Consider the following 15757-nt stretch of genomic DNA (forward strand, 5'->3'; position numbering starts at 1 on the left):
GCTGTTGTGTTGAGAATAGATTATAGGAAGGTAAGGGCAGGAGTAGGAGAACGGCAAGGGCAGGAGCAGGGTGGTAGTAGACAGAGTGATGAGAGAAGACTGGATTTTAGATACATTTTGAAGGTTTGGCCAAGAAGATCATTGAGTGATTAAAACTACAGTGTGTAAGAAAGAAGAAGGCAGGGAAGATCCTAAGATTTTTGGTTTGAGCCACTAGATGGGTGAAGTTTTTATGAGAGGTGTGAATGTTGTGGGAAAAGTAAGTTTTGTAGGGAGAGCTCAGGGGTTCATTTTTCAGACATGTTAAGTTTGTTTTGCCTATTAGATATCCAAGCAGTTGAATATGTTAATAGAGAGAGGTACAAGCTGGAGATATAAATTTGGGAGATGTCTATTTATAGATGAGGAATGGTTGCTTATGGGTAGAATTTCTTTCAGGAGTGATGAGTGTTCTAAAACTGTTTGTGGTAAAGGTTGCACAGCTCTGCAAATTTACTAAAACCACTGAATTGTATACTTTAAATAATATGTGAATTATATCTCAATAAATATAAAGCTGTATAATATAGCAATTCCTCTTCTGGGCATATAACCAAAGAATTCAAAGGAAGGTTTCAAAGAGATTTTTGTACACCCAGGTTTATAACATTATTCACAATAACTAAAAGATGGAAGAAAACCAAGTGTTCATCAATGGATGAATGAATAAACAAAATGTAGTATATACTTACAGAAAATGCTGCTCAGCATTAAGAAGGAAATTCTGACATATGCTACAGCCTGGATGAACCTTGAGAACATTATGCTATGTGAAATAAGCCAGTCACAAAAAGGCAAATACTGTATGATTCCACTTACCATGAGGTACCTCAAGTACTCAAAATCATAGAGAAAGTGGAATGATGGTTGTCAGGAGCTAGGAGGAAGTGGGAATGGGGACTTGTTGCTTAATTAGCATAGCATTTCAGTTTTGCAAAATGAAAAGAGTTCTAGACATTGATTGAGCAACAGTGTAAATGTACTTAACACTACTGAACTGTCTACTTAAAATGGTTATTAAGATGGTAAATTTTGGGCCTCCCTGGTGGCGCAGTGGTTGAGAGTCCGCCTGCCGATGCAGGGGACATGGGTTCGTGCCCCGGTCTGGGAGGATCCCATATGCCGCGGAGCGGCTGGGCCCGTGAGCCATGGCCGCTGGGCCTGCGCATCTGGAGCCTGTGCTCCGCAACGGGAGAGGCCACAACAGTGAGAGGCCCGCATACCGCAAAAAAAAAAAAAAAGATGGTAAATTTTGTTATGCATATTTTACTACAACTTAAAAAAACTAATATATATATATAACTGTGTGATTTCCACTATATTAAGTTATGTCTAGGCAGTGATTAAATGGGTATTATCAGAAGATAACTGTATTATCCTAAGGTATGGGATATTGGTTTAGAAGGTTGACTCCTGCTGAAATGTGGTTCATCAGGAAATAAAAGCAGCGAAATAGAAGCTAAGTCAGTTCCTTGAAAAGAGATTTTTATTCCTTGGGATTAGGAAAATTCATAATGACTACCTGGTTGTTTAAAAAAAAATATCTTAGGCACTAAAACTGAAGAAATATTTAAATGCCTAAATAGAGTTGAGGCATTGTAACAAGTGGCTGAAGGTACCTGGAGATCAGGAGAAACAAGGCACACATTAGGAAAGTAGTCATAACTGGAGCTTGGATAAATACACGGAAGAGCTTTTAACAGCTGTATCCTAAGCAAGCAATTTTGGAGTAATGGGATCTTCAAGACTTGAAGAAGCTGGAAGAATAGGTATAAAGCATCAACCTGGATGAAGAGTCCCTTATCTGTCCAGCTTGCCCTGGTGAGTGCCCAGATAGATAGCAACAATATTGTTTAATAGTAGTTAGCAATTATTATGAACTGGGAAAGGCAGGGATATATACTGAAAACTTCTTGTCTTTAGTTTCCTTCTATATAAAGGAAACTGTTAGCAAGGCTGATTTTAGTTGTAATGATTCATTCAGTTTTGATTAAGGTGCCAGCATATGTTCTGAGTGCTGGGTATTTTTGGGTTTTTTTTTTTTTTTAAGAGACACACTTTGTTCTTAAGGATTTCACGGTGTATAGAAGTGACAAATATATAAACAGAGCCCCATAATGCAGTGTGCTATGTGCTAAAATATAGGTAGGAACAGAATGATGTGGGAGAACAGAAAAGCCTATGACTGTTTGCAGTAGTCAGGAAGGGTTTGAGAGTGATGACATTTGAGAGGGAGTTTACTTGGCAAAGAAGGGGGTAGTGGACAAAAAAGGCATGTGAGACAGGGGTATCAACATGTGCAAAGAAAAGGAATTGGAGACATAGCATACGTGGAGAATTCATTAGAATTGGAATGGAGTGAAAAGTCAGGATGGAATTAGTATGAGGTTGAGGCTTGAAAAGATTAGGCTGGAGCCAGATGGTGGACATCTCTTTTGTAGGCATTAGACAGATGCAACAAAGATCCCCAAGCAGGAAATTAACCTGATTGGATTTGGTTTTTAGTAATAAAGCAGCTGAGGGTAATCTGGAGGATGCATTAGAGTGGGGGATACATGGTGGCATGCCTTCCTTGAATAAGATTCTTCACTTAATCCAGGTGAAAGATGAAAAGGGCCAAAATGGTTACACTTAAGATGGAAAAGAGCAAAGAGCCAGGACTGTTTTCAGAAAATATTAAGGTAAAATTAAAACAGCTTGGTGGAGAATTGAATGAGGAAATGAAGGAAGAATTGAGGCAAGCTAATTTGCCTCCTGAAGTTTCCAGTTTAAGAAGTGATGATTGGATAAATTCACTCGGGAAAATGTGGGACAAAGCAGGAACGGATTTAGAGAGTGTATGAGTTTGTTTTGGGATATATTGAGTTTGGTTGCTAAAGCACATCTAGATGACAGTGTTCAGTGCACTGTTGGAATTTAGGAAATGTCAGGATGGAAAATGTAAATCTGGGAAAATAATAGGTGAGGGGAAATTCTGGAAAATAGTATATAGCATGACCCTGAAACTGCAAAGTAAAGAGCTGATACTAAAAATAATAGCTAACTCTTATTAAATACCGATTATTTGCCAGGCATTGAGCAAAAGGCTTTACAAGCATTATTTCATTTCATCCTCACAGCAATTCTAAGAGGTTAATACTACTATCACCCCATTTTACAGATGAGAAGCTGAGGCTCAGTGATTTGCCCAAGGTCATACATGTAGGAGGTTGTGCTATATGTAGTTCAGTCCCAAACAGTGTAACAGATACCTTGAGCCCACACTCTTCATCACTGTACCATACTGCATTTTATTAGGAATATCTCTTAGAAAATATTTCATGATATTCATTTTATTCATATAATGGGAATACATGAATTTATATAGCATAACTTTATTCTGAAGAAACAAAAGATAGAGGCATCTCTAATAGAGTTTAACATTTATAAAAAGAGCACCCTAAATATATCTCTAGTAATGACAAAATTTCTCAAATTATTTATCCTGGTATGAAAGTTATTATTTAATATTTTAAAATTCTTTAATCACTCTTTTGGCTCTTATTTCTTATTCTAATATATTTGATTAACAACTAGTCATGCTTGAGTAGATTGCCTTTGAAAGTAGTAATGATTGAATAGTAGATGAAAGTATTTCTGGTTAATGTTTTAATGCAATTTTCTTTATTTAGTGTGGGACACAAGTCAATTTTTGCATTTCTTAGCTAACAAAATTCCAATTTGATTTTATTTTTTCTTACCTATGAGAATTGGCTACATTTCAAGCTAACATTTACTGTTTTGTTTTGTTTTGTTTTGTTTTTTGCGGTACACGGGCCTCTCACTGTTGTGGCCTCTCCCGTTGCGGAGCACAGGCTCCGGACGCACAGGCTCAGCAGCCATGGCTCACGGGCTCAGCCGCTCCGCGGCACGGGGGATCCTCCCGGACCAGGGCACAAACCCGTGTCCCCTGCATCGGCAGGTGGACTCTCTACCACTGTGCCACCAGGGAAGCCCTACTGTTTTTTTTATAGCAGTGACAGATGTTAAATAGTCTAATCACTTTATTATATCACACCCAATTTAGTTCAATATACATTGTTTTCGTTGTTTAAAAACCTTGCAATTATAGGTGGATTAAGGACCAATTAAATTCATTATAAGATCTTCTTCCTATTATACCACAATGCAGTAAAAGAGAAGCAGAATCATAGACTTTTAGAACTGATCATGATAATTAACACCTTGGTGCTTATTCCTGATATAAACACTTCACATATAATGTTAATTAATTTAATCCTCACAACATTGTGGATAGGTATATACTTTCATTACTCCTATCTTACAAATAAAAGAACTGAATATTAGTGTAGGTTGTGTCTTGCCCAAGATAATAGAGCTAGTAAGTGGCAAATCAGGGATTGAAACCCAGCAGTCTAGGTTCAGGTCTGTGTTCTTAACCCATTATACTAATATTCAAAGAAGTTATGGCTTTCTCAAGGTTGCTAGCCTAGTTAAAGCACTGGAATTAGAAAACAGGTATTGTAATACATAGTCCAGTGGGGTTTAAACAAAAATTAATGGTCTATTGCTCTAATCAGTGGTATTTTTGAAAAGATTTTAAGAACAAGGGTGGGTTTTTTTTTTCTAACTGGATTTTCTTAAGCATAAGAAATTTCTCTTCACATGTACTTTAATTTTAAACTTGAGTTGTATTTATATATGATTCATATAAAGGCACAATTTGGTGGCAGCAGGGGGTAACTGCTTTGTAATTGGGTGAAGATAGCATGAAATTAGATAAATCCAGAAGTAAGAAGTAGCTGTTTTTTTATTTCAAGTCCAGAGGAAATTTAGAATAATAAAAGACAATAAAAGTCAGACTCTTTAAGATGATAAGGAGAAAAGGGATAACGATAATAAAGATGTTCATGTATTAAAAGACATAGTAAAAAAAAATTAAGCCTAAGAAAATAAAATAAATCAGTCTGAGAAAAGTCATTTAGTAGAAAGATTATTCTTAATGTATTAACAGTTACAGCTTTATAATTTCTTTTATGAATAACATTAGAAGGCATTTTAAATAAGATGGGCTGATTATCTTTTGAAAGGAAATTTATATATGTATAAAATTGCATTATTATAGAAATGGTGATACTTTGTAATTAAAGATTATAATAGGTTTTGTCTGTTACATATATATAGTGTATATAATTGTTTTTATAAAGTCTATTTGGAAAACCTTATTGCAAATTTCTTTCAAATGTAGTAATGAGGGACTTCCCTGGTGGTCCAGTGGTTAAGAATCCGCCTTCCAGCACAGGGGACGTGGGTTCAATCTCTGGTCACGGAACCAAGATTCCACGTGCCATGGGGCAACTAAGCCTGTATGCTGCAACTATTAAGCCCATGCGCTCTAGAGCCTGTGCACCACAACTACTGAGCCTGCATGCCACAACTAAGACCTGACACAGCCAAATAAATAAATAAGTAAATATTTAGGGAAAAAAAGAAAAATTCAAGAGGATAGCTGGGTCTAGCACCAAGAGCAAACATTTGGGGGAAAAAATGAGATCTCTAGTTTGAAGATGACTTTACCTGAACTTCTGTAATCTCGGGATTTTAAAAATGTTTTTCAGTCATGGCCTACTTTTTTGAGATTGAGCTTCAATTGAACAGTTTAGTTGTATCTTGAATAAATGGTAATTTACTAAGCAAGCAAGGTAAGGATACATTCCAGATAGAGGATACTAGCTTGCACAACAGCACAGGCACATGATGTACTTGATCTATGTGAAGATCTATATGGTTAGAACACTGGGTGATGATAGAGGAGAAAGACTAGAGATTAAAAACGCATTGAGACCAAATCATAAAAGGCTCTGTCTGCTACACTAAAGAGCTGAGCTTTGTCTTGTAGGAGGTGAGCAATCATTGACAGATTTTTTTTTATAGAAAAGAGAGATGATTGTATTTTGCTACAGAAAAACCAGTCTGGCGATGATGTGGGCAATGACTCAGAAGGAACTGAGGAGAATGAATTAAGGGCCAGCTGTAGCGTCAAAGTGTGAGACATAAGACGAACTAAAATAGTGATTAGGGGCCATTAAGAAGACATTTTAGGAAGAAAGAAAAGAAGACATTTTAGGAATGGCAACTCAGAATCTGCTGACTAATTGGATGGAGGCTGGGGATAAGGTAAAGGGAGGGATTAAGGATGACTTCCGGGTTTCTGGGTAAGTATTGGAACCTAATATAGGAAATATAAGACAAACAGCAAGCAGAGTGGCTAGGGAAAATTGAGATAAGATTTTAGCATTGAGTTTGAAGTGACTGTGTTATATTATTTTATTATGTATTATATTACATCCCTAGTTTTGACCTCTTCTCTGTTCTCCAGACAGATATCCAGCTAACTCCAATTGGATGTCTGTTAGTGCATTTCAAACTTCACATTTCCGAAACTGAAAATTTAATTTTTCTAGTTGCTCAGGCTAAAAACCTTTGATTCATCCTTGACTTCTCTTTTTCTCCTACATCCAAACTAACAGCAAATTCTGTTGGTTTGCCTTGAAGAATGCAGAATCTAACCTCTTTACTACCTTCACTGCTACACCCTGGTTCAAGTTACCATCATCTCTTGCCTGAATTATTGTTATAGCCTCCCAGTCTATACCTCAGTTTTCAGCTTAAGTGATCCTCTTAAATTGAGTCAGATGTTGTCACCCTGCCCCCTGCCCCCTGTAGTGCTTACTACAGACAGTCCCTGACTTATAGTGGTTCAGTTTAACGATTCTTCAACTTTACGATGGTGTGAAAGCAATACACATTCAGTAGAAACCATACTTCAGATTTTGAGTTTCAATCTTTTCCTGGGCTAGTGATGTGCAGCACATATTCCCTAGTGACGCTGGTCAACAGCAGCAAGCTGCAACTTCTGGTCAGCTACGTGATCATGAGGGTAAACAACCAAACTGATACACTTAAACAACCATTCTATACCTATATGACCATTCTGTTTTTCACTTTCAGTACAGTGTTCAGTAAATTACATGAGATATTCAGCACTTAATTTATTTATAAAACAGACTTTGTGTTAGATGATTTTTCCCAACTGTAGGCTAATGTAAGTATTCTGAGCGTGTCTAAGGTAGGCTGCACTTAGCTATGACAGGATAGGTATATCATATGCAGTTTAGACTTAGGGTATTTTCAACTTTTGATGGATTTATCAGAATGTAACCCCATTGTAAGTCAAGGAAGATCTGTAGTACTTTCCTCTGTCTGGAATATTCTCTAAGATTATGGTATGACTGTCACTTTATTTCTTGCTGTAATGTCACCTTATCAAAGAGACTGTTCTTTACCAACCTATATAAAACAACAACTCTTTCTCATTACCCTCTGTACCTTTACTCTGCTTTTTTTTCCTTTGCAGATGTATCATCTGCCATGTAATAGGTTCACCTCTAAACCCCTAACACCTAATAAAGTACCTGACATATAGTAGAGACTCAGTACATATTGACTGATTGATTGAATGAATAAGTGAATGAAAAATTCCAACCAGCCAGTTGGATACATGGATGTGAATTATAGAAGAGATCTTAGCTGAGGAGTTGTGTGTGTGTGTGTAATTATTTTTTACTCGTGTATTTATGTATTCATCATTCATTCAGTAAACATTTACTGATCCCTTTTACTTTGTATCAGGTATCCATCCATATGGTGGGGATACAAGATAAAAAAGCAGTATATTTACCTTTTTAATAAGCTCATTGTCTTTTGGAGTATAAATGCATCATGGTATGTGCTATTTATTAAATAACCAGCATTTGAAGCCATAAGATAACATGAGATCACTGAGGAATTTCAGGATTATCATTTCTATTTTAATTTTTTTCTCAGGGTGTTGAGCTCTTTGAAGGTCATGTTCCTTTTTGAATTCTCCCCACTCTTATCACCTCAACCTAGCATAGCGCTTAATGCTTTTAGATGAATAAACATCTATATAACTTACCAAAATTATAAAACTGATACTGATGGCATGAACAATGTACTATGTTGGAAAAAGAAAGAGGTGTTGGTAGAAAAATAATCTGATTTAAAGTCTGTTCAATCTTAGATGAGGACAGGACCTCCAAGTTGAAGTGTTCAATAAACATTTGTACCTACTAGGCTAGAGTTCAGAGAACTGGTCAAAGCAGTGGATAAAAATTTGAGACTTAAATACATATGATTGTTTAAAACAACAAACTTTTTTTTTAGACCAAAGGATGGGGAATACCTTGGGGAGTATTCAAATCTTCAAAAACAAAAGGAATAAGCAGAAAAGGTAAAAAGAAAGCCAAAATAATACTGTAGGGCAAAAATTAAATAGTCAGTAGAGAATGCTAATAAAATCTCTACAGTATTCCTACATTTCTTTATTTAACCAGCTTGTTCTAAGCAGCCCATTTTTCAAAAATATAATTTCACTTTTAATTTTCAATTAAACTTGGAATGTTTTGGATAATTTTATTTCCGAACAAAAACATTTACTATAGAGAAAAAAATGAAAAAAAATATTTTATTTTATCAGGGGTTGATATAGAAGCAGCTCGAAAGGAAGAAGAACGAATAATGCTTAGAGATGCAAGACAGTGGCTAAATAGTGGCCATATAAATGATGTCCGGCATGCAAAATCTGGAGGTACAGCACTTCATGTTGCAGCTGCTAAAGGCTATACAGAAGTTTTAAAGTAAGTATTGCTTCTCACAGTTGTTTTTCTGCTTTGATTTGTTTTCTTTATTTCACTTTTCCTTTTTTTAAGATACCTGCTAACATTATTTTGAAACAGCTTGTATAAGTTATTTAATGTCTGTTTATAGGGAGAAAGAGAAAACTACCTTGAATGTTATTGCTTTATTTCTAAAGTTCTTTCTTTCACTCTCAAATTTTGAGTATTCTACTGTTCTTCCATTGCAGTTTTCCAATAAGTGAAATTTAAGTGTCAGACAACCATTATATGTTACCTTCTGGCCTAGTAAATTATTAGAGTCACTTTGAGATTCCCAGATAGATTAGCTCTGGATACAGAGACTAAGAACAACGTTGTATATAAACATACTATCAAATTCTGAGAGCTTGATTCCTACTGATTGTTTATTTACATGTAATTTATCTGATTTTGTTTTAGATTTTCACTACATGAACACTGGAATTCAGAGTGCTGTTAGCATAATATTAAATATTAAACCATAAGCAACTTAGACGATATAGGGTTATATACTGATCGACAGATATTTTTGGGATAAAGCTCCTTTATGTCACAATAAATTTGTGTTTTGGTTTTTACTTATGCAGTGCAAAGGTGTTGGCAACTATATGGAAGACAATTCAGTGCATAACTTTTGTTATATCTATGTGAAGGCTAATAAGACTGGCCCTCAGCAAAATCTACTGCATCCTCTATGTTGCTTTTGTTCCACTTTGGTTTCTTATATCAATCCCTTCTTATTCCCTCTCAGTAAAAACAGTGAAGAAGTTTAAGTGGGTCAGTTATTCCAGGTTTCCCTCCTATTTCAATCCCTACTCACTTCAGTAATTTAAGCCTTCTCCTAGAATAGTACAGTTAACTTTTTTTAAAATTTATTTATTTTATTTATTTACTTTTGGCTATGTTGGATCTTCATTGCTGCACGCGGGCTTTCTCTCGTTGCGGTGAGCGGGGGCTACTCTTCGTTGCAGTGCGCGGGCTTCTCACTGCAGTGGCTTCTCATTGCAGAGCAGGGGCTGTAGAGCGCAAGCTTCAGTAGTTGTGGTGCACAGGCTTAGTTGCTCTGCAGCACATGGGATCTTCCTGGACCAGGGCTCGAACCCATGTCCCCTGCATTGGCAGGCACATTCTTAACCACTGTGCCACCAGGGAAATCCCTAGAAATTTTTTCTACAGATATTCTCACTCACATAGGAAATAAGGTATGTGCTAGCAGCATTGTTTATAATTGGAGTAGAATGGTTGAATAGATCATGATACATCCTTTCACTAGAATACTCTATAGCGATTAAAACACTACTTATAGATATGGAAAGAGCACTAGGATGTGTTAAGAACTATGCCTCATTTGTGTTTATGTTTTAAAAATTTAAGTTGTATTTATTTATGTATGCATAAAATCTCTCTGTAAGGATCTAATCAAAAGTAGTAGTATGGTTATCTCTAGGGCAGGGAAACTGGTTGGCTAAAGGTCAGCAGTGGGAAAGTGACTGCTATCGAGCCATTTATTCTTTTTTAGTTTTGAAACTTGTGAATATTTTACTTAGGAAAGAAAATATGAAATCAAAAATAAACAGAAGAGATCCATTTCAAATGTAACTGTCTCCCCACTTACCCCCTCCCCCTCAAACACACTTTCAGTTGATTTTTATGCTTTTCAGCTCTGTACTCCTATTGCAGCTTCATCATAGAACCTGTCTGTGAGGGTTGATTGTTGTTTTACTTAACTTTTGTCCTGTATTAGAAGTTCCTTGAGCATAATAAATACTGTCTTATTTTTTTGAGTATCCTTGCATGGCCTGGCATATAGAGAGCCTTATGTTTGGGGGGGGGTGGGGGGGTGTCTACCTTTCTCTCCACACAGACTCTCAAGTACTTAGAATTTTGTATTGCTCAGGATATTTAACATTATTATAGTTCATATTTCCTATTGGGGGTATATTTTTATTATCTTATATTCCAGTATTATTTCTGTCTCTATTAATAAAGTATCTGATAATATTTATGTTAGTGGCCATATTTTTTTAACCTAAATCTTCTGACTTATATCTATTAGAGTGTTTTTTAGATCACTGGCTCTTAAATATTGATCTGCAAGCAGGAGACAGGCAGTGATGTGAGATCATATGCAGGACTTATTAAAAGTACAGATTGATAGGTCCCATCTCCCAAGATACTGATTAATTCAATGGAACTGGGGTGGAGCTGGGAAAGCTTTTTTTTTGTTTTTTTCAATAGCAAGTTTTTCAGATGGTTCCACTATGGAGCCATAATTAAAAACATCTGCTTTAGATATTGTTAGGAAATAGGGGATCAGTTCTTGAAACATAAATAAATGGTTATATATTAGCTATCACTACCACCTCCTGTAGGTAAAAAGAAGCCCTTCTCAAGGTCAACATCTTGGAAAGTAAGGTAAAGGTTAACCAGATTTGAGTTATAAAGTACTTAGTGTTCGCCTTTGTGTGTGGCGCTGTGCTGTGTGCAATTTATAGACCCATTCTTTGTTCTCTGTGGGCTTAATTTCTAAATAAAATAAAGGTTGATGTCCATATACAGTTATAAGGGCATACTAACATTTATGCAACTCTGTTCATTGTATTAAAACGTATTCCTGTTTTCTAGCTTTGTTGATGATTAGAATATCTGCTTTCTACTGCTACAGAAAAGTATACTTGACCCCTTGGAATATTTGTTTTGCTTTGTTTTGTTTCTAACAGTCAGTTTCCTATGAAAATTTCCAATGGTAGATCATAAAGTTTCATGAAGGCTTTCACAAACCAGTTCCTTAACCGCAAGGCAAGAATGACACTACAGATAACTTGGTTTGATCCCAAGTATATCTTTAGAACACGTTCAGTTTGAGATGATATATCATATGGACACTTGAAGACATTCCCTACAATAAATCAGTTTAACATGCAAATTGATCCAGTAGTTTTGAAAACTTATAGACTTTCCTGCAAAATTTTCAGTTAGAAACATATTAACAAGAATTAATCAGTGTCATACCAAACCATAAGACTCATAGTCCTTAGGAATTAATTAAAACTGAATTCATTATTATGGCAGTAACTCAAGATCCTCCATGCCAGTGTTTTCTGAGAATTCTTTTGTCCTAGCTAATTTGTTGAGGGGAGGAGGGATTCTGAACTATGAAAAGAAATATATTGCAAATTTTTGTTAACTTGCATGGTATATAGCTGTTAATTATGTCCAATCATTTCTATATTTTAATGATGATCTAATTCACTGTAATTTGTTTAGACTTTTAATACAGGCAGGCTATGATGTTAATATTAAAGATTATGATGGCTGGACACCTCTTCATGCTGCAGCTCATTGGGGTAAAGAAGAAGCATGTCGAATTTTAGTGGACAGTCTGTGTGATATGGAGATGGTCAACAAAGTGGTAGGCCTTTCAAATGTACTTTAAATATTTTAACTTCTAGAAATACAGTTTTAGTCTAAAAAATGTTATGAGAATATAAATTATTTAAATCTATTAAGTTTTATTAACTGTGCAAAACATTTTGTGAATCATGTATTCATTTTTATTATTAAGTCTTTTCCAGCTACTTATGAGGTGATTTGGTCTTGTTCGACAAAGAAGTATTACTTTTTCTGTAATAGTATTACCATATGTGTCGAGTAGATTTGGGTGCTTCCATTGATATTCTTAGAAATTCATAAATTAAGAAATTTTGCAAACATATAAGGTGGAATATATTCTAAATAATGAACTTTCTGGCATTCTGGAAACTTGTACCAGTAGGGTTATTATAAGGACTAAGCTAGCAGCGGGAAAAATCCTTACTATTTTTGGTCAGCAGCTCTTTGAAATTTTCTTTTCCACTATGAATAAAAATAGATGTGACAGATGTTCACCTGGACTGCTTTTTGAAACTAAGTCATACCTGTGGCTGGCTGAACTTTTAAGTAGTTTAGAAATACATATGTTTATTTTATTACTCTACTAAGAATTTAATTAATTTTTATGGCAGTAAAGTAGAAATAAGATCTCAAAAAGGTTAAACTTGGAGTTACCACATGACCCAGTAATTCCACTCATAACTATATACCCAAGAAAATTTAAACAGATGTCCACACAAAAATTATACACAAATGTTCATAGCAGTATTATTCATTGTGTACCAGAAAGCAAAAGCAGATGTCCATCATCTGGTGAAGAGATTAGCAAAAGGGTGATATATCATGCAATGGAATATTATTCAGCAATGAAAAAGAATGAAGTAGATACATGCTACAATATGGATGAACCTTGAAAACAGTTTGCAAAGTGAAAGAAGCCAGTCACAAAGGACCATATATTGTATGATTCCATTTATATGAAATGTCTGGAATAGGCAAGTCTGTAGTGACAGAAAGTATATTAGTGGTTGCCTCAGACAGGGGGAGGGAGAGGGGGAGTAGGGAGGGGATTGCTAATGGGTATGTCATTTCTTTTTGGGGTGATGAAAATGTTCTAAAATTGATTGTGGTGATGGTTGTAAAACTCTGTGAATATACTAAAACCATCGAATTGCATACTTTAAAATGGGTGACTTGTATGTGAATTATAGATCAATAAAGCTGTTACCAAAAAAAGTTAGTGGAGGTATATCAGCTGCTTATCTCTCACATGGATTTCTCATACATCTCCTTCAAGTCATATGTACCATGTTTTATACCTACCATAAAAAGTGTTATCTAACTTCTTTCTGTATGATCATACAGAATCACTGAAGGCATTTTATAATTTATTGATTTTTTTATTATCACCAACCCTCTTGTTTCCTGCGTAGGGCCAGACAGCCTTTGATGTAGCAGATGAAGACATTTTAGGATATTTAGAAGAGTTGCAAAAGAAACAAAATCTGGTATGTTTGATGACTGTCTAAAAATTGTCTCTATTAGTGAATTCTCTTAATAACTTTGAATTTTAGACAGCTGAAAAAGTATTCTTGTGATGTTTTGTAGTGTTTGGTTTTAAGTTATTCCTAGCGATCAAATTAAATGACAGTGAATGAGAATAAAGGAGTAGTGGTGGTGTTTCTTTAGCCTTTTGTGTTGCTTATCCCCATTTCTCTAGCATCCCTTTCCCAAAATGAATACTTCTATAATGTATATGTTCTCAATAATAGTATCTTTTTGTAATTTCATAAGAAAGTTTGCTTAGAGGGTAGAGACTATAAAATCTCAGATTTCTAAAATAGCATACACTAGATAAGCAAGGAGTTACAAAACTAGGAAGCAGATGTTTAAGTAAAATATTATCAGGCATCCTAAATGGTTAATGGTCCCCGGTTTTTCAGTAAACTAAAGTTGGAGGCTTCTTAAAAAAAAAATCCAACTTAGTCCTTTGTGGAGTGGTTTGTTGTTGTTCTTGTTGTTGTTTTGGCTGCACTGCACAGCAGATCTTAGTTCCCCAGCCAGGGATTGAACCCATGTCCCCTGCAGGGGATGCGCAGAGTCTTAACCACTGGACTGCCAGGGAAGTCCCTTCTGTGCAGCTTTTAAACTGTCTAGTTCTTTTTATTCTTTATCCAAGCCCTTTCTTTTTAGGTAAAACTTAAATCTTTATTTGTTTTGTGTTTTGTTTTCATTTAGTGTTTGGGAAGCTACTTTGTTATTATTTTAAATTCTGTATTTTACTCATTAATGTTATTTTAATAGTATTCTTATTTGCCTTTGCATAACTTTTATAAAGCTCCATAGTGAAAAACGGGAGAAGAAATCTCCACTGATTGAATCAACAGCCAATATGGACAATAATCAATCACAGAAAACCTTTAAAAAGTAAGTAAAATATTAAAGTAGGTTTTGTTATTGTTTTAAATGAGTTGTCATGATAGTCACAAGTATGATTATTAGATTTTGTGGTTCTGGGAAAAATTAATGTATTCATTATGTATTTTCACCTTTTGTGTTTATCATTATTTCAAGGCTTTTTTCCTTTCACAGCAAAGAGACATTGATTATTGAGCCTGAGAAAAATGCATCCCGTATTGAATCTCTGGAACAAGAAAAGGTTGATGATGAAGAAGAAGGAAAAAAAGATGAATCTAGTTGCTCTAGTGAAGAAGATGAGGAAGATGACTCAGAATCAGAAGCTGAAACAGGTAAAATTTGAAGGATAAAGGGATTTTCAGTGAATATTGATGAAGTGTAAAGTAAGATGAGGTCAGGCTTTAATTTTGAAACTTTTCAGACTGACATGCTACTTGTTAGGATACCTCCCAAGCCAGTAAATTGCCTTTCAGGGAGTGTTAGAAATTTAAGTATAGCTGTGATTTTATTGTTCTCTGCTTACCTGGAGGCAGGGAATTGATCACCTCTGCATTTTACTGACCTATATTTTTAGGTTTGTAGAAGGTGAAGAGGCTTCTAAGAGTCCCTTTGGATGGTGCAGATAGGGTTAGATGGGTTCCCAGCAGCTCAGGAATGCTCCTGCTGCTTTCTGAGACCTGAAAGTACAGGAAGCTGGCTCCAACAGCATCCCAAATATTTCCTCAGTAATACTAAAGTTTTAGAAAGTTGGGGCGGAGTCAAGATTTTTTTCCTGTAGAGGTGTGGGGAAATTTACTTTGTTTTGAGAAAATTTAAAGATGCAGAAAAGTATAATATAATAAACATTCATATTCCAACTACCAAAACTTAACAGCTGTTGACATTTAGCTATATTTGCTTATAGTTTTTCTTTTAATAAAATTAAAACATTACCATTGTCTTCTTTAACCATCAGCCCTAATCTACTTCTCTTTCCTTTCTTTGCCAAATCACTATCGTGAGTTTTTTTTCTGAATCTTCTAGTCTATTTTTATACTCTTATCTTACATTCAGAAGTAATATATAGTAATTATAAGGTTGTTTTGTGTTTTTATTATTCCCTAGGAGTTGTTAGGCAACTTGCATTTTTTACTTGAAAGTTGTATTTTTTAGGTTTGTTTGTATCTATCTGTGTCTTTATGTATGTAACT

General features: G+C 35.2%; 1 protein-coding gene across 3 annotated transcripts in view; it reads left to right on the forward strand.

Annotated features, from left to right (window-relative positions):
• Positions 1–15757, forward strand: part of PPP1R12A (protein phosphatase 1 regulatory subunit 12A) — a 152814-nt gene that overhangs the window by 81736 nt on the left and 55321 nt on the right. For all 3 annotated transcript variants that reach the window (XM_060114023.1, XM_060114024.1, XM_060114025.1), the window contains exons 4-8: positions 8600–8759; positions 12045–12189; positions 13583–13657; positions 14488–14576; positions 14742–14899. In XM_060114023.1, the coding sequence (XP_059970006.1) occupies positions 8600–8759; positions 12045–12189; positions 13583–13657; positions 14488–14576; positions 14742–14899 (627 nt within the window). The remainder of the gene's footprint in view (positions 1–8599; positions 8760–12044; positions 12190–13582; positions 13658–14487; positions 14577–14741; positions 14900–15757) is intronic.

The sequence above is a fragment of the Mesoplodon densirostris genome, chromosome 11 (genome assembly GCF_025265405.1).
Source record: "Mesoplodon densirostris isolate mMesDen1 chromosome 11, mMesDen1 primary haplotype, whole genome shotgun sequence".
Taxonomy (NCBI): Eukaryota; Metazoa; Chordata; class Mammalia; order Artiodactyla; family Ziphiidae; genus Mesoplodon; species Mesoplodon densirostris.